Source organism: Myxocyprinus asiaticus, chromosome 44 (assembly GCF_019703515.2).
Source record: "Myxocyprinus asiaticus isolate MX2 ecotype Aquarium Trade chromosome 44, UBuf_Myxa_2, whole genome shotgun sequence".
NCBI lineage: Eukaryota > Metazoa > Chordata > Actinopteri > Cypriniformes > Catostomidae > Myxocyprinus > Myxocyprinus asiaticus.
The window spans coordinates 8,193,627-8,221,423 of record NC_059387.1 but is presented as its reverse complement, the minus strand read 5'-3'; the positions used below and the strand labels follow the sequence as shown (position 1 = coordinate 8,221,423).

Below are 27,797 nucleotides of genomic sequence, written 5' to 3'. Positions count from 1 at the left end.
AAGTGGCCCCTGCTAAGAATCCAAAGAGATGCAAATACTTGTGTCACAAAAACATGCTACAAATTGTGCTCCACAGTGCAAAGGAGTGTTCACACTGACAGCTATATGCAGCAACAAAGCACAGTGACTAAGTGACTGACAGTACAGCGATCTGGCGACCTTGACCAAAAGGACAGTGATCCGGAGGGTTCGACTAGCAATACAGCAACTTGGCGACTTCGACCAACAATACAGTGATTTGGTGACCACGACCAACAGCTTGTGACTTGGAGGGTTCAGCTAGGAATACAGTGTCTTGATAACCTCAACTAACAGTACAGCAACTTGCCGACCTCGACCAAGAGACAGTGACTTAGTGATTTCAAACAACAGTACAGCGATTCGGCAGCCTTGACCAAAAATACAGACTCTTAGCAACTTCAACCAACATTGCAGCATCTTGGCAACCTCAGTACAACAGTACAGCAACTTAGTGATGTTGACTAACAGAACAGCAACTTGAAGACTTCGACTAACAGTAGAGTGAACTGAAGACTTTCGACCAAAAGTACAGTGACTTGGAGAGTTCAACTAGCAATACAGCGACTAGGAGTCTATGACCAACAGTTCAGTGACTTGAAAATTTTTACAAGCAATTCAGCAACTTGAGGACCATGACCAACAGTACATTGAATTGATAACCTTAACCAACACTAAAGCAACTTAGCGATCTCGGTCAACAGTACAGTGACTTGGAGACTTTGAATAACAGTACAGCCATCTGAAAACTTTCATCCAACAGTACAGCGGAAGACTTTGACTAACTGTACAGCCACCTGAAGTCTTTTGTCCAACAGTACAGTGACTTGAAGACTTCAACTAACAGTACAGGCACCTGAAGACTTTTGACCAACAGTAAAGTGACTTGAAGAATTTGACTAAAAGTACAGCCACCTGAAGTCTTGCGACTTACAGTACAGTGACTTGAAGACTTCAACTAAGAGGACAGCTACTTGAAGACTTTTGTCCAACAATACAGTGATTATGAAAGTTTGACTAGCAATACAGCGACTTGGAGTTTTTGACAAACAGTATGGTAACTTGGAAAATTTGACTAGCAATACAGCAACTTGAAGACTTCGACCAACAGTACAGTGAATTGGAGACTTCAACTAGGAATACACCGACTTGAAGACTTTGACCAACACAACATCGATTTTAAAACTTCAACTGACAGCGACTTAGTGATTTTTATCAACAGTACAACGACTTAGCAACTTCAATCAACAGTACAACAACTTGGTGGCCTCGACCAGAAATACAACGACTTAGTGACTTTGACCAACAGTATAGTGACTTGCCGGCCTTGACCAACAATACAGCAATTTAGCGAATTCGACCAAAAGTACATCAACCTAGTGACCTTGACCAACAGACAGCGACTTAGCGTTCTCGACCAACAATATAGTGACTGCGACTTTTATCAACGGTACAGTGACCTAGTGACTTCCACCAACAGTACAGTGACTTTGTGAATTATTAGTAATTCAATTTAATTGCAAACAATTTAATCTTAAATGTAATCTGTCAGTGTAAACACACCTTAACAATGGTTTGGTGTAGCGGATAAAGATCTGGGATAGGTAAACAAAAAGTGACAGGTTTAAATCCCACATGAAGCAATCCATGAGCTATACTCACAAGTTGCTCCAGGGGAATTGTCCTTGCAACTAGTGACTGCCTACTTCCTGGGCCACTTCTGCAACCTGGACTCCAGCTTTTTGAATCTCTCCTATTGTTCTATGTCATAGTGACGTGTCTCTTACCCTCGTAGAAACGTGCAGGAATGAAAAGGCTGAATATCATAATAGTAGCTGAAGGTGCGATTGATCGTAACAACCAGCCCATTACCTCTGAACATGTAAAGGATGTAAGTACATCAGACCCATAGAGGTACAGCTCCTGCATTGACCCCTGACCTCTCTGACTTCTGTGTGTGCTCCCTCTCTGGCTTTTGCCTGTGTGGTTTGCTTAAACACAGTCTCTTTCTGGTAAGGCACTTTTGGTCACCTCTAAATGTAACCAGAAACAGCTTTCCTCTATTTACTTAATATCTTAACTTCTACACTGCATTAGTGCATTGTACACTTCCTAAAGCAGGAGCATGCACATTTTTCCATTGCTTCTTTTGAAAAAAACATCACTATTACTACTGCTCAAACCCTAGGGATTTTATCGAAATTTGGCCATGTTACTCAAGAAAGTTAGAGGAGAGGTGTGCCATTTCTTTTCTAAGCAATCATTCTTACGATTTTCATCTGTATAAATGGCCAAAAAAGTCCACAGACTTAAACTGACAGTGTTCAGACAATAAATACACATGGGCTCCCTGTCCATAGGCACTAGAGATAAAGGGGCCCCATCCATGTCTCCGCAGTATCATTGTGACATGGGAGAAAATTGTCAGACTAACTCCAACATCATTGTGGCTAGTTATGTATGCAAGAGCCACTCACATTTTCTGTATACAGTAAAATGTATACAGTATTCTCTTTGTTCAGATTAGATTGAACTTAAGTGCATTTCCACAGCCTGAAACAGGTCCTGCTGGAGTTGAACTTTTTACCTGTATAAAACAGTTATTTCAACACTGACTATTGAAAATGGGCTGCAGTTTACTGACTATCATGGGGCAATGCTATGATTTTAGGAATTTCGCTCAAATCTTTACCCTCTGCATGTGTGTAACAGCTTTATTGTGGGTCTTTCTGCTAAATTCATGTAATATAATGCTAGACTCCACTCTTCCTTGCTTGTTTTATAGTTGATATTCTAATTACTGTATACAAATGATACTATTTGGATTTTCTCACTTTATTACAATTAAATTCAGTAAAACATGAAACTTATTTTATCAAATTCTGTTTATAATATAAAAATTATGGTTTTAGAGCTATTTTCTGCATGCTATTTTCTACTTGGGTTCAAATAGATTTTAAGCTAATTCTTTTTTTAAATCAAATGCCGTTTCCTGGACAAGACCTTTTGTTGATAAAAGATGACCTAGAAAGAACCCTAAATTTCCATGATTCCTATAATTAAAGTGTAAATCTTTTTTATTACTCTTCCAGCTGGTGGTCCGGTGTCTGGGATTTGACACACGTGTGACCATCTTGGGCCATGTCCAGAGAGGAGGGACTCCCTCAGCATTCGACAGGATTTTGGTGAGACTAAAAACAGGAGGTTGGGAGGGAATTTACATTAAGTACATGAATAGATTTAATGCGCACAATCTGCACATGCTCTTGCAATGGTTCAGCACAATATAACGCTTTCTGAAAAGTTGAAAAAAATTATTATACAAGATTTCAATGTGTGTCCTTTGTGGTCTTAAAGGAATATTCCGGGTTATTTAAAACTGAATCTTTATGGATAACATGCTCTCCTACAACATCTCTGCCATGCTGTTGTTTTACAAAGACAATAATTTTGGCTCATCTCTCAGTTGGTAAATATGATAGGGAGAAATGTGTTTACAGTAATGTTCTTCCAGTGGAAGTTTATCAGGCAGTAAAGTGTAATTAGTATTTTTGATCATGCACTTTGCAAAACTGTTACGTGAGCTGTAAAGTAAATCTAAACCATTAAACTAAATCGTAATTGTCCTGTTGGGTGGGTGTCCTGTTTATGAAAGGAACCAGGTTTAATTGTTTAACTCGTCATGAGTGGGGATGTGCATGGTTACCATTTTTAACATTCATGAATGGGTAATTGGTTTTTCATCTGGAGTCGGGATGCGGGAATAAAGAATGTTTATTTTAATGGAATTTCCTCAAACACTACTCAAAACAGCAGAAAATAAAGTGCACAGTGATCTGTGAGTCTAAATAACACAATGCATACATCTTCAAATGATAGAATCTCGCATTAAAATCAAACAAAAATAATAAAACTGTCGCTACCTGTAGGCTATATGCACTCTGCCCGGGCAGGTTCATACATCTGTAAGGCAATGAATGCAAATATTATCATGTGAGTGGAGTCACACTGCTGCGGTTGAAAAGCCTCTTCGGGGTGCTTTGATTTTTAAATGGATTAAAATCAAATTACATTGATCTTGTCTGATTAGTGTACTAAATACTGTATGCACACCAGAGCAAAAGGTTTATCAAGCACTGAAAAGTTGCTCTGTGTTTAATGGTGCAGGGTTCCTGCGGATCCTTAAAAAGACTTAAAATGTCTTAAATTCAGTTTTCCAAAATTTAAGGTCATAAAAAAGTATTAAATATCTTAAAGGTGCACTCAGTAATTCTAATCCAATACACTTTTTGTCAAATTCTGCAAATATCTCCTCATAGTCTGCTAGCTGTCCATTTTGTGGGTGGGTTGAAAAAAAATCTAGTATTTGTACACAGCTCTGGCTCTGTAAATGAGACAAAAACAAAGTGGATCAGACCGATCCACACAACACTACTCCAGCCAATCAGCAACAGGGGGTGGTTCTTGTGCGTGCACTGGATGGGGGTGGGGACAGAGAGAGAGGGAGAGGGAAATTCATTAGAAGAGCGACAGCAAATCTGGCTGATGCAAACTTTCTAAACTCCAAGGAGGACACATGGCTGAGAAACAGACCAAGAGAAAAAGGTCAGACGAATATAAACTAAAAAAGAAGGATTATGATAAGTCGAGGTCTAGGAGCCGCGTCAACATCGGCGAGGCTTCCAAAGGAGCACTGAAGGGAGGGGTGTGTTTGTTTTGGCAGTTGAGTTCAAATATCAACAGTGTTTCTCAGGAATCACTGAGTGCTCCTTTAAATGATCCAACAAAAGTCTTAATTATCATTTAAAGAGGTCTTAAAGTTGGGGGTGGAAAGACAGAATAATTGGTATTTTGGTTGCACCATAAACTGCATCTGGAATTTATTTCAATTTGAACTCTTGTAGCCTCTTTCTGGCCCGCCCCATCACAGGAAGGAAATACTAAGGCCATTTAATATAGGCTACCAATTTTAAAAACTATTGGCGGATTAATTGCCTTTCTTTCAACACATTATCGAATCAGAAACATCCAATATCGGTCGACCTCTAATTTGTATTTATTTATATAATGGTACATAAATCAATTTTAATTTGATATATATTTGGAAAACATGTCTTGAGTATTTTAAACTTGCATATGTTCTACCCTGTTTTACTGATAAGCATTGTTAAGGCCATGTTGAATGTGTGCCCCTGCCTGTTTAAGAGTCTGTGATACATGATGTATTTTGAGATTGTGTTGGTTTGGGATACGGTATTAATTTTATTTGTTCAGGTCTTGAAAAAGGTCTTAAAAAGTCTTAAATTTGATTTTAAAAACTCTGCAGAAACCCTGTGGTGTAACAGTCACTTAAAGTAGGCTACTGTTCTTCAGAACGCAGCACAGTGAATGAAACACAATGCAGTAGTGCTGAAACGATTAGTCGACATTATCGGCAATGAGGAAGAGGAAGAATTACACAGCTCACAGTCCAGATGCACTCTAAACTTTCCAAACAGCTTCAGGTGATGTAGATCGCAAAGTATGAGGGAATTATAATGCAAAAATACAGAAGCACTCTCGTTGTGGAATATGCGGAGCCGGAGCTCTTTAAAGGAAACACCCCGGCGTTACATCTTTAATGCAGTTATATTTAATGCGTTATAGCTTTATTAAAGTTCAAATATTACGGAAGCAGATCATGTAAAAAACTACAAACTCCGAAACTGGCATTTCTCTGTGTGGTCAGCGCCTCTTTTATGAGTTGCGCGAATGTCCCGATATATAGGGATGAGATTGAAACTGCACCCGGCTGAGGCACACTCTGGCGCGGGGACGCTCATCCCTCAAGCGCGCATGCTTAATGCAGCTAGATTATAACGTGATGACTTGTGACTTATTGAATCATAATATATGTCACTGTGCATTTCTTATCGTGAAGAAAATTGGCAATACGCAGCTTTATTAATAAGAGATAGTTCGTTTTTTTATGAGTTAAAGATGGATTGAAGTGTACAGAAAGGTGAGAGAGGGTAGTCTTCGCCCCATTATACACAGCAACAAAATACATTTTTGATTTGTTTTTGTTTTGGCTTGTTTTCCAATATAAATATCTAAAACTCCTTTAAAACAACGTACATTTACTTTAGCAGCTATAATGCAGAATACAAAATTGTTATCTGAGAATGTTGAATATATTATTAAAAATACTAATATTTTAAAATATCTAAAAATCCTAAAAAAAAAAAAAAAAACGCATTCACCTGAGAAGCAGCGTATAAGATATTTAGACTTGCTTTTAGAGAATAGATCTCGAATATAAGTCTATTCTGTCTTTACTGCACTCACAGAAGTATAACCAAGTGAAAAAATACACTTATATACAAAATAAACTTATATTTAAGATACATTCTCTTAAAGCAAGTCTAAATATCTTATATGTTGCTTCTCAAGTTAATGTGTCTTGTTTTAAGGATTTCTAGACAATTTTAAATGGAAAACAAGACAAAAACACTTGATAACAGTAGGATTTTTTGCAGTGAATTTCTTTACTGAATTAAACTTAATAAAAAGTATTTTCCCCTTTAATTCAGTGAATGCCATTTATAGGTATTTTTAAAAGATGATTTTTTTTCCTCTTTGTTGCTAGTAAGCACGTTTAATACAACCTTTTAAGTAGGGGCACAAGCTGAATAATCGGTTAAGAGCTAATGATTAATCATTGCAATAATTACAGAATAATCGAATAATCGTTGTAATAATCGTTAGATTAATCAATTATCAAAATAATCATTAGTTGCAGCCCTACAACACAAGTGTTTCGAGATGCATTTATAAAAATCAAAGTCTTTTTAACTTTACTGTGTGTCTAAAAAATGCGGAGATATTGCTAGAGACGCTGACAGAAGAAAAGTGAGAGTCAGCCAGTGTAACAGTCAAAGACGTTTGTCCAGCGTGTATCAGTATCACTGATCTATAACAGAAAAACAGTGCAGATGCACACAAAAGCATGTTTGAACAGCCCCTAACTCACCCTATACTTGAAAATCTGACCCAAACCCGGCCGGAAAACCTGGCAGTTTGTTGGAACTCAAGCTCGTCAGCTCTTCGGGTTGCAGACCTGTATTGCACGTATAGAATAACCGAATAGTGATGTTGATATTCGAATAGTGCCACGTCGAACAGTTAACCAAATGTTTACTATCCATGCACATTCCTAGTCATGACATGAGTTGAAAGATTGGATATAACTTTAAACGCACTGATGCTCTCAAATGAAAGTGCATTTGTATTGTAAGTACTTGGGATGAATCCATTAAACATTAGGCAGATATATTTCTGTGTAAATCATTTGTAAGATCTTTCTTACATAAGTCAGTCGCTTCTAGTGCAGACATGTTGTTACAAGTAATCTGAATTATTTATTTTAATATTAATGTGCATATACAGTACTAATCCTTATAATATTATGCAGCAATTCAATTCCTATGTAATATGTAATTTGCCAAGGGACAAACACTTGCTTATACTTGCTTATTGATAATTTATGTTTACACAGAAAGTGAATTCCTCATTAAACAGAAAATGACTGCTAATACATTATTAGAGCTTGTCTGAAGTGAACTAAAGATTGCGATGCTGTTTTGTGTTTGTTATCAGGCCAGTCGTATGGGTGTGGAGGCCGTTCTGGCTCTGCTTGAGACCACTGCAAACACACCAGCCTGCGTGGTGTCTCTGTGTGGGAACCAGTCTGTGCGCCTGCCCCTCATGGAGTGTGTGCAGATGGTAAGAGCTGGTTAGATGCCAGCACAAACACACACACAATAATACAGATCCACAGTCAAGCAGTTGGGCAGAGGAATAAGAATTCTGCATTACTGCTTCACTGATAAATCAAATCTACAATCTGTGCTGTTAATCGGTTATTACTGCACTGTACGAAATGTCATTTTTGTTACTGTAACACAAAAAGAAATCTCATTCTCTGTACTGTAAGGCAAAAAATGTAATTTTTATTATTGTAATGCCAAAAAAACCACATTTTCATTACTGTATTGCGGAATCTTTTTTTTATTCTTACTTTAACACAAAAAAATCATATTTTCTGTACTGTAGTGCAATAAAATACATTTCTTGTTACTGTAAGGTAGAAAAATCTCATTCTCATCACTGTAATGTAAAGAAATGTCATTCTACAGGAATGTGAAATAAAAATCGTCATGGTTACTGGTGTAACCTCCGTTCCCTGATGGAGGGAACGAGACGTTGGTGTCGATGTAGTGACACTAGGGGTCACTCTTGGGAGCCCGAGACACCTCTGGTCTTTGATAAAAGGCCAATGAAAATTGGCGAGTGGTATTTGCATGCCACTCCCCCGAACATACGGGTATAAAAGGAGCTGGTATGCAACCACTCATTCAGGTTTTACGCTGAGGAGCCGATATAAGGTCCGGCCATTTCAGCGGGTAGTTCAGCGTTGTGGCAGGAGGGACCAACGTCTCGTTCCCTCCATCAGGGAACGGAGGTTACACCAGTAACCATGACGTTCCCTATCTGTCACTCACTCGACGTTGGTGTCGATGTAGTGACACTAGGGGTCCCTATACAAAACGCCACAAGGCTGAACTGTGTTACGTGAACTGGCGGTGTGTGGTGGGCAGACTTGCTGTGTGCCTCATAGCCAGCGCACCAGGTCGACACGTAACCTCCCCCAACACAGTTATGAGTGTCGAACGGCCCTACTTGGGGACAAGTCGACTACCCAAAGATAGAGACGGGCTTAACCCAGTCGTGGCCTCTTTTCCCCTTCTCTTTTTCCACTCCCTAAAAAAGAAGGGGGATTATCCGACTGGGCCGCCAGGTCCAGTCGGGGGGTGTCCCTCCCAAGGGGAGGACACTGCGGAGACCACACCTCGCCCCAAGAGGGGGGGATATTTAAGTGGAAGAATACATCACATGGTCTTTCCAACCATGTGGAGAGCCTTCAAGGTAGATCCTGCCCAATGGGGGAGGAGGTACTACAACATGGAGACTGGGGCAGAGGGGCTCTGCCCAAGGAAGACGCCGTTTGCCAGCAGGGAACGAGCTAGCGGAAGATATAGATCGCATGGGGTTAGCCTTACAGGGAACCGCCACATGCGGAGCACCTACCCCAGCACCGGGCTCTTAGATAGCACGTGTACTGGGCCGGCAGTGAGTCTCTCCGAAGACTCGACTGCCACAGGGCTCGGAGGAAATCAACCAGGGAACAACTTTTGTGAACACTACTGGGAATTAACAGCGCACGTCTTCAGCTCAAAAGGAGGTGGGAGGCGCTATGTGCAAGCGATACACGCTTTCTGTGTCGAGGAAGGATCGAGACGTGAAAGTACGCGTCCTTCAGGTCTACCGCCGCGAACCAATCCTGATGCCGGACCCTCGCCCATCTCGACCAGGTTGAGCCACAGGTGGTGCTCCTGGACCACTAGTGTGGCCATCGTCCGCCCAAGAGACCGCGCTGTGTCCTTCGTCGCCCGGAGGGCGAGGGCGGTCGCCGAGCGCAGTTCCTGCATCAAATCTGGGGCGGAACTACCCTCGTGCAGTTCTTTCAGTGCCTTGGCTTGGTGGACCTGCAGGAGAGCCATGGCGTGCAGGGCAGAGGCGGCTTGTCCAGCAGCGCTGTAGGCCTTGGCCGTCAGGGACGACGTGAGCCTACAGGGCTTGGAGGGGAGCTTAGGGCGTCCACGCCAGGTGGCGGCGCTCTGCGGGCATAAGTGCACTGCGAGCGCCTTATCCACCGGGGGAATCGCCGTATAGCCCCTGGCCGCCCCGCCATCGAGGGTAGTGAGAGCGGGGGAACTGCGGAGCCGGGTTCGGGCAGTAAAAGGTGCCTCCCACGACTTCGTCAGCTCCTCATGCACCTCCGGGAAGAATGGCACTGGAGCGGGGCGCGGCCGGTCTGAGCGGCGCCGCGAGCCCAGAAACCAATCATCAAGCCGCGAGGGTTCAGGGGAGAGCGGAGGGTTCCACTCTAGCCCGACGCTCGCGGCCGCCCGGGAAAGCATGTCCGTCATTTCGGCGTCGGCCTGTAACTGGGCGACCGTCCCCGAAGGGGGAAGCCCAGCTGAGGCTTCTGCGTCCGACTGGACAAGCCCGCTCTCCGACGCTGCGCTCGAAAGCTCATCATCTTCGCGGGCCTCGAACGAGAAGCCAGACTCGCCGTGCGACGAGCCGGCGAACTCATCCGGAAGCCCGATTGGGGCAGACGAGCGTGCTGGGGAATGGGAGGTCCGCGGGGGGAACCCGGCGGAGGCGATCCCATTGAGGTCCCCAAATCGCCCCCAGCGCCAGCCGCGCTGACCTCAAACCCGTAGGTAGGAGGACCAAGGCGGGGAGCCGCTGGGGTGGCTTGCTTTCTTACAAAAGCAAGCCGCGACCGCAACGTTGCCATGGTCATGTTCTCGCAGTGAGAACATGAGCCATTCATAAACGCTGCCTCCGTGTGGGTCGCGCCCAGACACGAAAGACAGCGATCATGACCATCCGAAGTTGAGAGAAATCGACCGCAACCAGGAATAACACACGAACGGAAAGGCATCTTTAAAAAGACGCGTCTTTAAAAAGACGTTCCGTGTGTGCGCTCTTTTAGAGAAATATATACTCTTTTAAAGGGGAAAAATGCTCTTTCAGAAAATATACTCTCTAGTTTTTCTGCCGAAGCGCCCAGGGGCGTTCTCTGCAGTGCACCAGTGCAGAGGAGGGAGAAGCCGCTGAAATGCGCCGTCAGATCCAGCAGAGGTGAATGAACAGTGCTATTCAGCTCGATGAGCATGACCGTTCGGCTCCGAAGAGAAAATCTGAATGAGTGGTTGCATACCAGCTCCTTTTATACCCGTATGTTCGGGGGAGTGGCATGCAAATACCACTCGCCAATTTTCATTGGCCTTTTATCAAAGACCAGAGGTGTCTCGGGCTCCCAAGAGTGACCCCTAGTGTCACTACATCGACACCAACGTCGAGTGAGTGACAGATAGGGAACCGATTTTAATTAGTGTAAGGCAAAAAAAAATTGATTCTCTTTACTGAAATGCTGAAAAAACTAATACAAAAGTATATTTTCACTACTATAATAAAAAATTCTTACTGTTTCTTACTGTTATGCAAAGAAAACTAATGATGTATTATTTTAATTTTAAAGTCCATTTATAGTAGTATTAGTTTTTGTTGTACTACATTTAATTTATTCTGATTTAAATTTCTGAAAAAAAAAAAAAGATACAAAAGACATTGTGTCTGAACAGATTGATTTTCATAACAGTCTTACAGTAATGAGAACTCTTTCCAATTGCACTAACAAGAATGTTATTTGTTGCATTACAGTAATGACAATTTTTTTTTTTTTTTACATTTCACATTACAGTATTGCCATTAAAATAATGTCACAATGCAAATATTCTAAAATATTCTTAATGCTAAGAATTAGCACGTGCGATCGTTTCTTGTTTTTTTTTCTCTTTTGATTTTGGGATGAAATGTGCCGGACATGTTTCTTGTGTAATTCAACCTAACAAATGGAAAAAATCTCGAAACAAAACTAAAACAAATCGTAACGTACTGTAACTATCATCACACCAGAAATTCTGTTGTTTGTCTTGTAGACTCAGGAGGTGCAGAAGGCCATGGACGAGAAGAAGTTTGAGGAGGCCGTACAGCTGCGTGGCAGGTGTGTTTGGCCACAACTGGACCAATGTTTTCTCATGCCAAGTTACTTGTATCTTGTGTCAAAGGGATTCTTGAAACTGTTTGGCCATTAAATTAGAGGAAAACGTTACTGTATGTCAGTGAGTGTAAAGTCAGTAGTGATAAGTTACCAAATAAAACTATCCATGTTGCTAACACACCATTTTAAGTAACATGACAGTAGCTGTTTTCAAAATAGCAGAGCTTTTACAGTTACAATCTGTTTTTTAATATTTATTAATTTATTAATTTTAATGAATCAGTTTGTTTGGATTGTTCATGGATCGGTCCAAAAACTGTTTAACCGAGTTATCATTCAGCAGTGTTTGAAGTCTCTACATGGCATTTTACTTATCTTAATCAATATTTTGTTTAATGATGCACTTTTTCAATTCATTATGTAAATTACGGTGTGTTTTTTTTGTTTGTTTGTTTTTTGTATTTATTGTTAGCTCTCAAGTTGTTAGCTACTGTTGTATTGTTTGTAGCTTGTTGTGTTGCTGCCTGCATTTTAAAAGGGTAGCTTGACTGTAATTCAACTGCTTTAAAGCACGAACTTGTGTGACTTGGCAAACAACAGTTTCAAAGTAGCATCCCAAACACTGGTAGTCAAACAAGCATGAAGCTACTGAATCAATTTTCCCATTCTAATTTCCTATGCTAATTATAGCTAACTATACAATGTTTGAACCAGTGTTTTGAGAAATGTTGCATTTATTTTGAGCGTAACTGCAAATATAACACAATTAAGACTCATATGCATGTGTATGTGTGTGTTTGTGTGGAACTGCAGGAGCTTTGAGAATAACTTGAAGACGTACAAACTGCTGGCTCACCGCAAACCAGAGTCTGAGCTTCCACATGTGAGTGTTGTATCCTGAGATAGACACAGTGTTTATATTACCCTGATGGTCTCTATCTCTATATCAACCACACAACACCTCTATTGACTGACACCAGCATGCTATTTGACCATACTTAGCAATTCACAACCTCTCAGTACATGCTGTGCTACAGAATCCCATTAGTAGCACCTTATTCCAAAGGTAATTAATACAGCAGCCTATGTGAATATTTCTTCTATTTGTAATCTATTATTATTTCAGTGTCCTAGAATCACCTTGAAGGGGCCATATTCTAAACTTTTGCATTTATTTAGTTTTTCCTTGAAGTCCATTAATAATTCTATTAAAGAATTTTTGATGACCCCTGACCTCTATGATTGGTATGTTGGAATCATAAAAGAAACATTAGAATTGGTTATAAAATTCCAGTAGGAATTTTTGGACTAGGTGAGTGTTGTAGCTGCTGCATTACAGTGAAAAAGGTTAAAAGTCAGCTTGTCCAGAAGTGTTTAGTCAATAATCAATTTGTGTTAATGCTGCTTTGGGCTTTGTCGATGAAACAGAAAACCAAATTGCCCCGTGCCGAATGGAATGGAGAACTGATTGATAAATGCCGACAGCAGCTTGAAGACATTGCTAAATAAATATGAGTGCTAAAGGTGAAAACAAGATCGGATGACCTAATAAAGAAATACCAGGCCTCAAATATATACACATACCTACAATTTATACAAATTAATAAATAGCTATTGCTGCAATGAAACCGTCATCTCAGTTTACTCTACACTGCAGGCCCCACTTATCCAGCAGGATTTATAATGATCCAGAAGAACGCTTCTGGTAAAGCAGACATGCTCTGGCACATACTCTAGGCAATATTTTAATTTAAAAGTCCATGGATCTTATTCCCGTTTCAAGGGTTAAAATGGGAGATTAACCTTGTGTGACCCCGCGTCCACATGTGTGGACATTGTATTTTGGCTTCACTATATGCAATGCATCATTTAAATGAATCAAATTCGACTGCATACTGTTTGCAAGACTCTACACTGTCATTTAAGGGTTAAACTGCTGGCACGCCGTGTCATGTGACTTAACAGCATATCGTCAATTTCTGTGAAGCGCTACTATGGGCGCAGCGCCAACAAAAGTGCTTCTGGTAAGAAACTTCTTTACGATTTTTTAGAGTTGTAAAGAGTAGCATCTTTAGTTTCACTTGATATGCCGCTTTAAAGAATCCATTCATTTTTCACCCATCAGCATGCTGCAAACATGAAGTCCACATACAGTATGTGGAAAATGGGACAGTTTTCCCTCAGAAGTTTAAAAACCATGTTAATTATTTTGAATAATTTTCAACTGTAACACATCTGTGGGTAATTTCACTTCATTTTAATATACAATTTTATAATGCAAAATTATATTTTAACATGGTTGGCAGTGATTTGATGATGCTGGCCATTAATTTAAATAAGAATTATTTATTCAGCTTTATAGAAAATCAGCTTTAATGTCTATAACTTCTCAAAACAGTTTTTTTTTAAAACTTTCTATACAGTTGTTTGGTATTACTTACAATTTTACAACTTAGTCCCGCTGTCCATATATGTGGGCATCAGTTTTTAGGAAAACGATTTGCTCTTGATTTTTTATTTTTTATTTTTTGCATTTTTATTTGGTGCTACTAGTTACAAATATAAAAGGGAAATGAAAAATGCACACAGCAATCACGCGGGGTCTCAAAAGGTACATTTTTAAAACATTTTAAAATAAAAATATAAAATAAAAAGAATAAGAATAGACATACAAATAAATGATAAAACCAATAAAAACAAACTAAAATTATAAGAATAAAAAGGAAATACATATATAGAATATAAAATGAAATGTCTGGATAAGATATAGAACAATGGGGAAAAAATCAAAGTATGTGTGTGCTTGTTTAATGTTTAGCAAAGACTCTTCTAGAAGAAGCAATCCGGGAACATAGCTTATGTGCCAAAATGAGTGTGACCTTACAAACAGATTACAAAATGTCACATATAATTTCTGATTGCTCATTTATGACTTCAGAAATCTGCCCTAAATGTGATCTATTGTATTTGCCAGTGAAATAAAGGCTTCTATGTGTTCTTCCTCCTCCTCCACAGAGCAATTTTAACGTGGCTGTGTTGAACGTGGGTGCCCCTGCGGCTGGCATGAATGCAGCCGTGCGCTCTGCTGTCAGAGTGGGCATCTCCGAAGGACATAAAATGTTCGCTGTCAGCGACGGTTTTGAAGGATTCTATAAGGGACAGGTAATACATATTTACAACTACATTCCCATCTTTAAGAACTAATCCTGTAGGTTTTGAACTAAAGAACTTAGGTGAGACAATCTGTAACTGACAAAGCACATCACATCCACAAATAGGCTTGTCATGATAACTTCTTTTGTTGGACGATATATTGTCCCAGATATAATTGTGATACAGCAAAACAAATTCGTGATAATTAATACCCTGAGTATTAATAATTAGCGGACATGGCGGTCCGTAAACTGTACAAGCAAAAATCCTTGAAACACAAGAATAACACACTATAATATTCTATCTCTGCCCAGACGTAAACCTCTTACTTGAATCGCATGAGGACACAGGTAGAATGTGTTTTCCTCCGTCCTTTAACTTTGACCCGGTTTCTTGAGGCTCGTGTGATGACTAGAGCCGTTTCCTCGCGCTGTCGGCGGCCGGTACGGCTGTTGATTCTCAGAGGGCGGTACGGCTGTTGATTCTCGGCGGGCTGGCGGAGAACTCAGAAATGTCGACTTGATTGAAGATGGAAGAGAAATCTTTAATCTCTTCACTTCTGTAGGCCAACGGATGAAGATGCGAATTGCTCGGCGGTCTCCTTCGGATCCGTTAGAGTGTTTGGTTGAACACAGAGTAATCTCAACTCGTCCAGCGAGATGGAGATTGTATGGCTACAGTTTCAAGTCAGACATTACTTCCTTATGCCACGAGGTTACACCGGAGAGCAGCAAAAAGCTACGTCCGTATTCGGTGAACGAAGTAGCCGGAAGCCACTTTGGAAGCATTTCAGAATTATTTGAAGTCCGGATGATGTCATGTTCGAGGGACGTTCTGTTGTGTGCCTCATCCAATAGGAGTTGAGTGCTCGATCCTTTAGTGGGCAAGGCTTCATGGATCTGTAGTCTGTTTAGGACTCCCTTTGTTTGATTTTGGCGCGATTTTATCAGTAAGATTTATGACTTAGAAGGAGGGGGCTTGAGGAATGTTTTTTTATGACTGTTAGGCCTGCCTTTGTCTTCTATCTGAATACATGAGGCCCAACAACGATATTATTGTCATTTCAAGACCATTTTATGCCACTAATATAATGATAATATAAAAGCATAATAATGCAAGTTCACCCTTTCAAAGAGCAATGAACTTTTAGTTCTTAAGAATGTTCAGACATTGGAATTGGAATGTCAAATAAATTAAAGTCGGGAAGGCTCCTCTCCATCTCCAACTGCGTTTTTTTTAGGTTAGTTGTATTGCCACTTTTTGTTGCCACTGTTTTTAACTCGTTCACGTTAATGGGCTCTCCTCTCTCATTCGGCTTAAAGACAAAATGTTCCTGTTGTGGAATGCAGCTTTGAAACCAAGTCCATTTGGACTTATTCTTCCAAACTTTCTGGCTGGAATTATGCAGTCATTGGGAAAAACACCTATTAAAACTTCTATTAGCCTCGAGTAACACGTAATCTTCACCTGTCGCTGTCCGCTCTGTGTGTGTGTGTGGAGGAGCTGCCTGAGCCCCGCCTCCAACACAGAGAGCAGATGAGAGGACAGAAGCAGTGCGACTGGCTAAAATGTTGGTGACATTCATTCATATGTAAACAAACATGCATGTAAACACAATGGGCAATATGGAGGTCAGCAAAAATGATTGAGGTCATGTCCATATATCTTACGATAAGTCGATAGCATAATTATCGTGACAGCCCTATCCACAAATAAGCTTTACATGAGTTCTTGTCAATATCAGACCCTGTTTGGACCCCAAGGGTTTGTAATGCTTAATCAAAAATACATTGCTTCATTTTGATGTCTTGTTGTACGTTTTCACGCCAGTTCACCAATAATTAAACAGCACGGCAATGAGGATAGTATAATTTCCATTCCATGAGCTGATGAAAAAGAATCCATCCAAGATAGCAGATAAAAATAGTTAACTCAAATTACAAGTAAACTATTTTACCCAATATTTGTGTGTGCTATGCATTTGAAGCTTATTATACAGTCATGTTAATAGTTTAGCAACATGCTAATGCCAAACTCTTTTGAAATCAATTGTAAGTCGAGTCTCCTGTGCACTATTAGTGTCAGGAATTGTTGCCTTTGTAGCGTGTTCCAAATCACATATGAGGTTCAGTTAGGATGCTGCCTTAGAAGTCATCTGCCTTTGTAGGCAGTAGACAGTAAGGAAGCTCACTAGGTTTTGGAGCAGAGCCTATATATTTTCATACTTAAGATTACAAACATCAGCAAGCGATATTGTTGGATTTCTAATGATGCATCAAACAGAACTGAAGGGTCCAAAGGGGATGGGATTTTGCAGGGGAATTGGATTTCTCCCAATACCATGAATAATATGATTGAACACTGCTGCATTACTTTGAGCAGTATCTAGGTAATTGCAATTATAGGCTGTACTAATAAAATAGCACACTCAAACTGAATTGTGTTAATTGCATACTTGTTGTAATTGCATTTAAAGAGCAGAAGTACTTGGCAACACATTAACACATTCAGCCTGAGTGAATGCTGAAAAGAGCAAAGATAATAGTAGCTAAATTTCAAGGCAGCAGTATTGTCACCTCTAGCCCTGCACTGTTGCACTTTGCTTGCTTGTGTTAATCTCTAATGGAGATGAGGTAATAGGATTGTAACTACTGTTGCAGTACCGCTCTGTAGTGAGAGGGGGCAATGTTTATAGTACTTTAGGCATGCATTGTGTTTCTGGCCTTATACACATTTTCATTTCCATTTCAGAAACCTCATATAAAAATAAGAATGCTTTGATTTTGACAAAGGAAATATATATTATTATGAGTTTTAGTTTTCTTGTATATTAATCATTTAGTTCTCTACAGGGAACTCTAAATATCTCCTTTTTAGACATTGTTGATCCCCAGGCATTAATTCTGCTCTCCTTTCTTAGATAAAAGAGATAAAATGGGCAGATGTAGGTGGATGGACGGGCCAAGGCGGATCCCTCCTTGGAACTAAACGGTATCTGTTCCATAAAGGATGTTATGAAATATGAAGTTCACTTTCTGGTTATGAATTTTGTTAAAAATGTGTCATATTGTGCTCAATTCTTCTCTGCTATATTCTCAACATTTCAGAACCCTTCCTGCAAAGAATGTTGACAAAATTGCGGAACAGATTCGGAAATATAACATAAACGCATTGTTAGTCATTGGAGGATTTGAGGTAGGGCTTCCATTGTGAGTGTATACATATATATATTTATATATATATATATATAGATATATATATATATAATAAAAAAATGAAATATTTTTAATGTAATTGTTTTTTTTGTTTTTTTTTTTTACTATATTACCTGAAATTTAAATGTCAATTTCCATTTTTGATGATGTTTTCTTTTAACTTGACTGCCCTTTCCATCATGTTTTCCTATGTAGCATCACCTAAAGCTTACTCAACTTCCAGTGCTCTTGTTCTTTTCATAATAAATGTCCAAAAGCACATCAGGTGTTTGCCACCATCTTATCAGGCGCTATTTCATCTCTCAACTGTGCTGTTTGAATGTACAATTAAAATTGACCACATTGTGAGCACTAAACAACATTTACACAGCAGAGATGACAAGTGAAGCCAAGATTGAACATAACAAACAAGGACCTCAATTCCAGACCAGTTCACCTGCTTTTCTAAAGTCATTTCATGCTGCTGTTTTCAAGCTCACATTCTCTCTTTCTCTATAGACTTCATCAGGATGTGTGTTTGTGAAAGAGTGTTATTGAGCAACTGATGAGTCATGTGTCTATGTATTGTATACAAGTGTTTCTTTTTTACTTTGTGTATGGAGAGGGTCCTGTCACATGCTCTCTGTCGTGAGGGCCATGGCTTTCCACTCGGCTGCTTCCCAATCCTTCCTCGTCTCCCTCTCTCATTCCTTGTCTATTCCATCATTCCATTGCATTCCCAGAACCGGCAGTGCTACACTAAAGCACCGGCTCTGCCCTGCAGGCCTACCTGGGGATCATGGAGTTGTTAGCAGCCCGTGGGACTTATGAGGATTTGTGTGTGCCAATGGTTATGGTGCCGGCAACCGTCTCCAACAATGTGCCGGGATCAGACCTCAGCATTGGCGCAGACACGGCTCTGAATGCCATCACTGATGTAAGTGAGGCTGGGGGAACACATCCACTCACCAGCCAATCACATCAGATGCCCCGCCTTCTTTTTACCAGCTTTTTGTAGGTCTATCTTTAATAAATGGTGGAATGTCAGAAATTCTAAAGCATTTGATTTGTCATGCAATATAATTTTTGCTTCATTAACAAGCATGCAAATCCATGATAAGACAACACTAACTACTGATCAGCTGCCCACTGAAGCAGTAAAATAATGTTTTAGTACAAAATACATTTTTGTACTAACTGTTAATGGCTTGGCTGGTAAACTCGAAAGGCGAGCTGTTAGCTAACAGGTAAGTGAGATGACATCATGGCAGCATGTTCGGAGCACACTGCTTTCCTGTGGCTGTCATGTGACTGAGCCTGCACTGTGCTATAATCACACTGCATTAACCTGTCATAACAGATTAGTGATACTGGCTAATGCTGGCCAGACTGGAGTTTGTTTGCATAGTTTGAACAAGCATATGTGCAACTCCATTAGTTCACATAGTGACAGTATTATCTTGTAACTTTTTTACATAGTTTATCCCATTATTAATAACCCATGTGTTTAATCTGATGACATATTAACACAGCCATTAGCCAATTATTTATCACTATTACAATTGTTTTTTTTTTTTTCTAAACCCTACCCCAAGTATTAAACTTTCTAGATGTAGATATTTAGAGGAAGAGCATAATACTATTTTGCATACTAGATGTGTGAACTGTGAAACACTGTTGCTGCTATGGCTGTGAAAATGTGTGCGATCCCTCGCTTCAGTGTCACCCGTGTGTGTATGTGTGTGAGACATCTATGCGCATGAAACGATCCGATCCGTACCCCCTCCCTCTTCCACAATTCTGCCGATTGAAAGCCATGGCTGCCATCAAACAGTCAGTGCCTGAAAGACAGGGTCCGCTCCTGCACCAGTATTCCCCCTGCTGGTCTAATGTGTGCATTGTCCTGTCCCATGTCGAACCCTGATGTGTTGTGCGGTCCTGTGAAAGGCATTAGAGTGTCTGCTGCAGCTGTATGAAGCTCGGTCCAACTATGAGGAGTTTTGCATCCCACTCTGTATGCTGCCTGCAACCATTAGTAACAATGTGCCTGGTACTGACCTTAGTATTGGGGCAGATACAGCCCTCAATGCCATTGTGGAGGTAAGATGCGAGAAACCTCCTTCCTGTCTGCATAGGGGTCATTCTTAGGAAATTGGTGTTGTTTTTGCCAGAAAGTTCATTTTATTTAAAAAAGGCCAGTGTGTAAGGAATCAAATATTCCCACATCAGACCCAAAGTCAACACTGTTACATTCAAAATGTTTTAGGGTTGAATTTTCCTGAAAATATATTTCATTTGAAAAGGTGACAGCTAAATATTTTGCAATTTAATTTCATAAAAAATAATAATAATAAAATAAAAAAACATGTTTACTGCTGAACTTTCAAGAAATCATATTTTCCCACATCAGGCTCAAAGTCAGCCCTGTTATATTCTAAATGTATGGGGTTGAAATTTATTTAAAAGGCCAGTGCTGAACTTTCTAGAAATCAAAATATTCCCATCTCAGGCTCAAAGTCAACCCTGTTACATTTCATTTTTAAAAGAGTTATTGCTGAACTTTCAAGAACAATTTTTTCCCCCGCCTCAGACTCAAAGTCAACCTTGTGAATTTCAAAATGTTTTGGGGTTGAATTTGACAGAAAATGCAAGGTTACTGCTGAACTTCAAAGAAATCGTAGTTTTCCACTTCAGGCCCAAAATCAGCTCCTGTCAAACTCATAATATTTTTGGGCTGAATGCTAAAAATCAGTGCAAAATGTCTAATAACATCCTTGGCTAGCAAGTATCATTGCATCACACCACATTACACAATATACCATAACAGAGTTGAATTATTGAGCTTGATAATGTCAATATAAATCTCAACATAATGAAATTCTGATAAAGATGTAGGAGAAGCTTACCTCTGTTTGACCCATGTGTTCAGCCCTTAAATATGAGTTTAGAAAGATCAAGCTATTGACCATTATAAGACCATTATTTTTAAAGAGTGTAATGTCAGCCTTTAAAATGTCCTGGTCATTTTCATAACCTCCATTCCCTGATGGAGGGAACGAGATGTTGTTTTGATGTAGTGACACTAGGGGTCACTTTTGGGAGCCCCAAACACTTTGGATTGTGTAAAAGGCCGATCTGCCGATCTCTGAAAAAAGGCCAATGGGAATTGGTGAGTGGAATTTGCATGCCACTCCCTCGGACATACGGGTATAAAAGGAGCTGGTATGCAACCACTCATTCAGGTTTTGTGCTGAGGAGCTGAGACAAGGTCCCGGCCATTTCAGCGGGTAGTTCAGTGTTGTGGCAAGAGGGACACAATGTCACATTCCCTCCATCAGGGGACGGAGGTTACAAAAGTAACCCGGATGTTCCCTATCTATCACTCACTCGACGTTGTGTCGATGTAGTGACCCAAGGGTCTCTATACAAAACACCACAACTAGCTGAACTGTGTTACGTGGACTGGCAGTGTGAGATGGGCAGACCGCTGTGTTCCTCGTAGCCAGCGCACCAGGCTGTCACGTAACCTCCCCCAATGCTCTTATGAGCGTCGAACGGTCCTTCGGGAACAAGTCGACTGCCCAAAAAATAGGGACAGGCTAGCCCAGCCATGGCCTCTTTTTTCTCCCCAAAAAGAGTGGAATTTGTTAACCGACTGGGGGCCATAAATGTCTACGTCGGGGGGTGTCACTCCCAAGAGGAAGACACCACGGAGACCACACCCCCCCCAGAGAAGGGGGGGGGGTATTTTGAGTGGAAATACGTCACATGGTCTTACCGAGTCTTGTCGGAAGTATGTCATGTGGAGAAGTCCCATGGTAGGTCCTACCCGAGGGGGGAGGAGTTTCTACAAACATGGTGACTGGAGGCAGAGGGGCCTCTTCCCAAGGAAGATGCAGTTTACCGATAGGGAAACAATTTAGCGGAAGATATTACATGGGGTCACCTACAGGGAACCAGCACACCTACCTCAGTACAGGGCCTAATTAGCACACTTACTGGGCCGGCAGCGAGTTCCTCTGCAAACTCGTCTGCCACAGGGCTAAGGAGCAAAGTCATCCAGGGATTACAGCTTGTGAACACGACTGGGAGTCAAAAGCGCACATCTTCACCTCAAGGGAGGGGAAAGGCACTATGCGCAAGTGGTACACCTGGCCAGCTGTCCCGAAACGTACCTGCTCGTACCTGACAATACACGGGATGAAACCAGCTCAACCCAGAGATTGTAGAACCTTGCAAATGTGCCCGCTGCTCTGCAGATGTCTGCCAAAGAGGCACCACTGGCCAGAGCCCAGGAGGCCGCTACACTCCTAGTAAAGTGGGCTCGTAACCCCACGAGGGTGGCATGTCCAGAGCGTGATATGCCATCATGATGGTATCAACGACCCAGTGGGCGATCCTCTGTTTGGAGACAGCGCTTCCTTTCCGTTGTCCACCAAAGCAGACAAAGAGCTGCTTGGAGCTTCTAAAGCTCTGCGTGTGATCCAAATAGATGCGTAAAGCACGCACCGGACACAGCAACGATAAAGCAGGGTCTGCCTCCTCCTGGGGTAGCGCTTGCAGGTTCACCACCTGATCCCTAAAAGGGGTCGTGGGAACCTTGGGCACATAGCCCAGTCGGGGTCTCAGGATCACGTGAGAGTAACCCGGACCAAACTCCAGGCACGTTTCGCTGACAGAGAACCCCTGCAGGTCCCCTACCCTCTTGATGGAAGTGAGCGCAGTCAGGAGGGCAGTCTTCAAAGAGAGTGCCTTAAGCTCAACTGACTCCAGGGGCTCAAAGGGAGCTCCCAGTAGACCCCGAAGGACTACAGAGAGGTCCCATGAGGGGATGAGGCGCGGTCTGGAGGGATTCAACCTCTTAGCACCTCTCAGGAACCTGATGACCAGGGCGGAGCCTGAGGCTCCACGTCGAGGGGGCTCGAACCCCGTGGCCGTGCTGAGTCCAGGGACATCGAAGCACTTACCTGGCTCCTAACGCCCAATATAAGGTTGGTTGGGGAGGGGGGAGGAGGAATATCGTCCTCGCAGTCCGTCGGAACCAACCCGGTGTGGACATGTTTCCGCCGCTGGAGCGCCAAACCTGCCAAAACGGGATGGTGGATGGCGGTCGTGATGACGGCCGTGCGCACCTGACATGTGACCCGCGGAACAAGGAAACCACTCTTTTGTTGAAGTTTTGGGTACCGCAGCCTCTTGGGCATGCGGCAACAAAAGATTCTCCTCCCGGCCCTCCACCGGGGGATGGAGTGGTCTGTCTACCAGCTCCATAGAAGCGGGTCTCCTCGTCCCTGGGTCGCCTGTCTCAGGGGCGCTTCAAAGCCTTCTTAGGGTTCTTTGCGGCCGGCCGTGAGACGGGATGGCGTCTGCTTCCTGTGGTGGGCTCTACATCAACACAACGTCGAGTGAGTGACAGATAGGGAATGGGTGACCTGGAGGTTAAAGAGAATGTGCATAAAACATTGTACAATGTAGAATCTTTATATATATATATATATATATATATATATATATATATATATATATATATATATATATATATACATTTACAGCGAAACTTAATAATTTACAATAAAATTATTTCAGTGAAAAAAGCAATATTTAGTTAAAGTTTAGTTTAGTTAAACAATAAATTGTCTAATATTCTAAGGAAACAAACAATATATATATATATATATATATATATATATATATATATATATATATATATATATATATATATATATATTGAAAGTTTAGTAAACTATGAATTCTATATGCTGGATTTTTAAACAGTTGAAAGGCATTAGGACACATGGAACTCAAATTGCACCATTTCCTGAGAATGACCCAGATATACAAGCATTTAGACATTGGAATAACATTTAATGCTATATAAAATTTGGTGTAAGGAGCGTTCTTACATTTCATAAATTGTGGTTGGTCAGTCTGTAATGTGGTTTTTAATGTTATGTAAGTACTCTTAAGCCCCTAAAAGCCCATATGCAATGTAGTTTATCTTCTCAAAGCTTTCTGTAAACCTGACAGAATTTATCTTAACTTAGATTCATTGGTACATTAACATGGAAAGCAGAAATTCCATGTCTTCAAACTGATTTGTGTTTATATATATATATATATATATATATATATATATATATATATATATATATATAATGTACATTAAAAAAGGAGATTTTCACTATATTTCCAAAGTGGTTCTTGTTGCATGGCATGTAATTTGGCATGGTAGTGATTCAGTGAAGAGAATGTTTCTGGAATATTTTAAATATTACTGCACCAAAAAAAAACAAAAAACATTCTGATGAAATCTCTGCATGTTTGCCAGACATGTGACCGTATTAAGCAGTCTGCCAGTGGTACGAAGCGGCGTGTGTTCATCATTGAAACAATGGGAGGATACTGTGGTTATCTGGCCAGTGTTGGTGGTCTTGCGGCCGGAGCAGATGCGGCATACATCTATGAGGAACCGTTTGACATCAGAGACCTACAGGTTACCAACATACACACAATAATCACTATCCTAAACCTGCCATAGTAATAAAATTAATTGCATAACATGATTTATAAATCATTATAAAATGTTGGATAAACTTGCCAAGTTTTGTGCTGTGATTTAACATAAACATTAGCGCCATCTGTTGGTCAAATGAAGTAAGTGTTTTTCTTTGCCTCGCAGTCTAATGTGGAGCACTTGAGAGAGAAAATGAAAACCAGCATTCAGAGAGGACTAGTTCTGAGGTAAACCAGAATATCTATCTATCTATCTATCTATCTATCTATCTATCTATCTATCTACCTACCTACCTACCTACCTACCTACCTACTGTAGGGCTTAACTGGTTGTTTAGATCCGTGTTACTATTAGAAATAATTAATAATTATTTCTGTAGTTATTAATTAATATTTGAATTAATTAATTGAATCTAACTCATTAAAACCTCATATGGGGCTCCAGTAAATGTAGTGCGCTATGTTTATGAGCGGGTTTGGTTATTAGCAATAATTAATAATTATCAAAGATAATTATTAATTATTAAAATCAATAGAACATTGATGAAAATCAATGTTAGCTTTTTTTAATCCTTTAAATCAACAATTATCAAAGATAATCATAACATCGATGAAACATTAATTAAAATTAACACTAGCTTATTGATCCTTCAAATTCAACAATCATCAAAGATAATTATCAATTATCAAAAATCAATAGAATATTAATAAGGATCAATATTGCCGGAGCAACACCCTGGAATCAGGGACTAATAACCAGATAGTATAACAGTCTCAATATTAGATTGTTTTCTTAGGAAAATCGACATCTGAAGAATATCGAAGAAAAAACAATGAATGAAGGCTTGAATCTGAGCACTGATATCCCGTCAGCATGTGACACAGGTGTACGCAAAACAAACCAAAACACTTCTCTTTGAAATATAACAAAGTTTATTTCTGCAGTAATATCAATGAATAATTAATACAATGCAGTCAATAAACTTCTGACTTACAACTACAAACTAAACAGTGATATGATTAGATATGGAAACTAAAATAATCCTATAACACATGAGGGTGTGTGTGTGTGTGAAAGAGAGAGTGTGTGTGTGTGTGTGTGTGTGTGTGTGTAAGGAGGGACGCACACAAAATGGCAGACGTGACTCTCGTGGAGAGTATGTCACGCGAGACTTCCGGCCAGAGAATATGGCCGCGAATGTGGGCAGAGAGAAACCAGTCAATGGCGTCTACCAGTTTACCGCGTGTATCCGCTTGTACCATAGCTTAGGGACTATCGTTCAGGGACTATCGTATTGGTACAAAGCTGAGCTTTATCATGAAGCTATCCACTAGCCAAAAATGTGTGCGAGAATGTTTGTGAGGGGTCGCGCGCGTGTGTGTGTGTGTGGTTAGAACAAGAGAGAGAGAGAATAAAGTGACGGCCCCAAAGCTGATTTCGTGATTGTGGGAGATAAAGCAGCTGTTAGTTTATCACTCAGAGACACGGTGGGCGGCTCGTAAACCGTCCCGCGGTCTTTGATTCTTTAATGGATAAACTCAGTGTGCCGGTCTCACCCGCGATGGTGGAAATGCACAACAGTCCATTGTGGTTGGACTACAACACAGCAAATCTCATTCGTGATAATTAAATACCTTGAGGATTAACCGCAATGAGCGGACTCGGCGGTCCATAAACTGTACAAGCAATAACCTTGATACACAAGAATAACACACTATAATATTCTATCTCTGCCCAGACGTAAACCTCTTACTTGAATCACATGAGGATGTAGAATGTGTGTTCATCCGTCCTTTAACTCCGACTCGGTTCCTTGAGGCTCGGGTGATGGACGGGAGGCCGTTTCCTCGCTCTGTCGGCGGGCGGTATGGCTGCTGATTCTCGGTGGGCTGGCGGAGAAATCAGCGACCTCGACTTGATTGAAGATGGAGGAGAAATCTTTTCTCTCTTCACTTCTGCAGGCAAACAGATGAAGATGTGGATTGCTCAGCGGTCTCCTTCGGATCCGTTAGAGTGTTCGGTGGAACACAGAGTAATCTCAACTCATCCAGCGAGATGGAGATTGTATGGCCACAGTTTCAAGTTGTACGTTACTTCCTTGTGCCACGAGGCTACACCTGAGAGCAGCGACGAGCTGTGTCTACACACGGCGAGCAAAGTTGCTGGAAGCAAATCCCGGAAGCATCTCAGAGGTATTTCTACTCCTGATGACGTCATGGTTGAGGGGCGTTCTGTTGTGTGCCTCATCCAATAGGAGTTGAGAGTTAGATCCTTTAGTGAGCAAGGCTTCATGGGATTTGTAGTCTGTTTTGGACTCCCTTTGTTTGATTTTGGCGTGGTTTTTATCAGTAAGATTTATGACTTTGTATGTGGGCCTGAGTTAGGTTTTACGACTGTTTTAGGCTTGCCTTTGTCTTCTATCTGAATGCATGAGGACCAACACTACCTACCTACCTACCTACCTTACTACCTACCTACAGTACTTCGGCACAAACTCTTTCAAGCTCTCTATATGTAACAGATATGGCTGAATTCTCTCACCTGGACCCAACTCAGATGAGAGTATTTTGGGTCAGTGTGATTGAGATGTGGTTGCATCTCAGGCATGCTGTCACTCACAACACCCTCTCCTCACACAGACGGTTTATTTGTGTACGTGTGTTCATTCAGGAATGAGAACAGTAATGAGAACTACACTACAGACTTCATCTATCAGCTGTATTCAGAGGAGGGCAGAGGAGTGTTTGACTGCAGGAAGAATGTTCTGGGTCACATGCAGCAGGTAATGCACATCTCCATAAATCATTGTAAAGAATGGCCGATAAATGACTACATGTAAATGTGGGCCCCAACTACCTCACAGCTAATGAATCAGTATACTGTTGCAGGCATAATGCTTTCTTTTTGCCAGCTTATTCAAGTGCAATCTAGAGCAGGGGTTTTCAAGCAACAAATTTCAGAGACAAAAGGTGTCAATTTTGACATTGTTACCATTTCATTCTAAAATCATTAGATTAATCTTGATTATTTTTTGCGATAGACCAATATTTCGGCCAGGCCGATTAATCGGCCAACATTTGGCCATTTCACGATTATCGGCATCAGCTGATAACTGTGTTCATTTGGCCAAATAACAGAAGTGTTAAGTGTTACCTTCTGTTAGTTCCAAAATCTACCAATAGATCTGGCAAAGGATAGAAGTATTTATTTTATTTATTTTTTTATTTAAACTTAAAGAGAA

The 27,797-nt window shown here is 40.9% G+C and overlaps 1 protein-coding gene across 8 annotated transcripts in view; it reads left to right on the top strand.

The window, feature by feature from the left end:
• LOC127434190 (ATP-dependent 6-phosphofructokinase, platelet type-like) overlaps positions 1 to 27,797 on the top strand; it is a 51,706-nt gene that overhangs the window by 19,353 nt on the left and 4,556 nt on the right. For 2 of the 8 annotated variants that reach the window (XM_051686749.1, XM_051686751.1), the window contains 12 exons: positions 1,814 to 1,909; positions 3,111 to 3,203; positions 7,657 to 7,782; positions 11,634 to 11,698; positions 12,509 to 12,578; positions 14,711 to 14,857; positions 17,769 to 17,839; positions 17,956 to 18,043; positions 18,827 to 18,979; positions 24,371 to 24,535; positions 24,722 to 24,783; positions 27,227 to 27,338. In XM_051686749.1, the coding sequence (XP_051542709.1) occupies positions 1,814 to 1,909; positions 3,111 to 3,203; positions 7,657 to 7,782; positions 11,634 to 11,698; positions 12,509 to 12,578; positions 14,711 to 14,857; positions 17,769 to 17,839; positions 17,956 to 18,043; positions 18,827 to 18,979; positions 24,371 to 24,535; positions 24,722 to 24,783; positions 27,227 to 27,338 (1,248 nt within the window). Of the gene's footprint in view, positions 1 to 1,813; positions 1,910 to 3,110; positions 3,204 to 7,656; positions 7,783 to 11,633; positions 11,699 to 12,508; positions 12,579 to 14,710; positions 14,858 to 17,768; positions 17,840 to 17,955; positions 18,044 to 18,826; positions 18,980 to 19,989; positions 20,143 to 24,370; positions 24,536 to 24,721; positions 24,784 to 26,517; positions 26,749 to 27,226; positions 27,340 to 27,797 lie in introns of those variants that run through there. The other 6 variants (XM_051686748.1, XM_051686750.1, XR_007895999.1 and 3 more) reach the window with 5 other exon arrangements.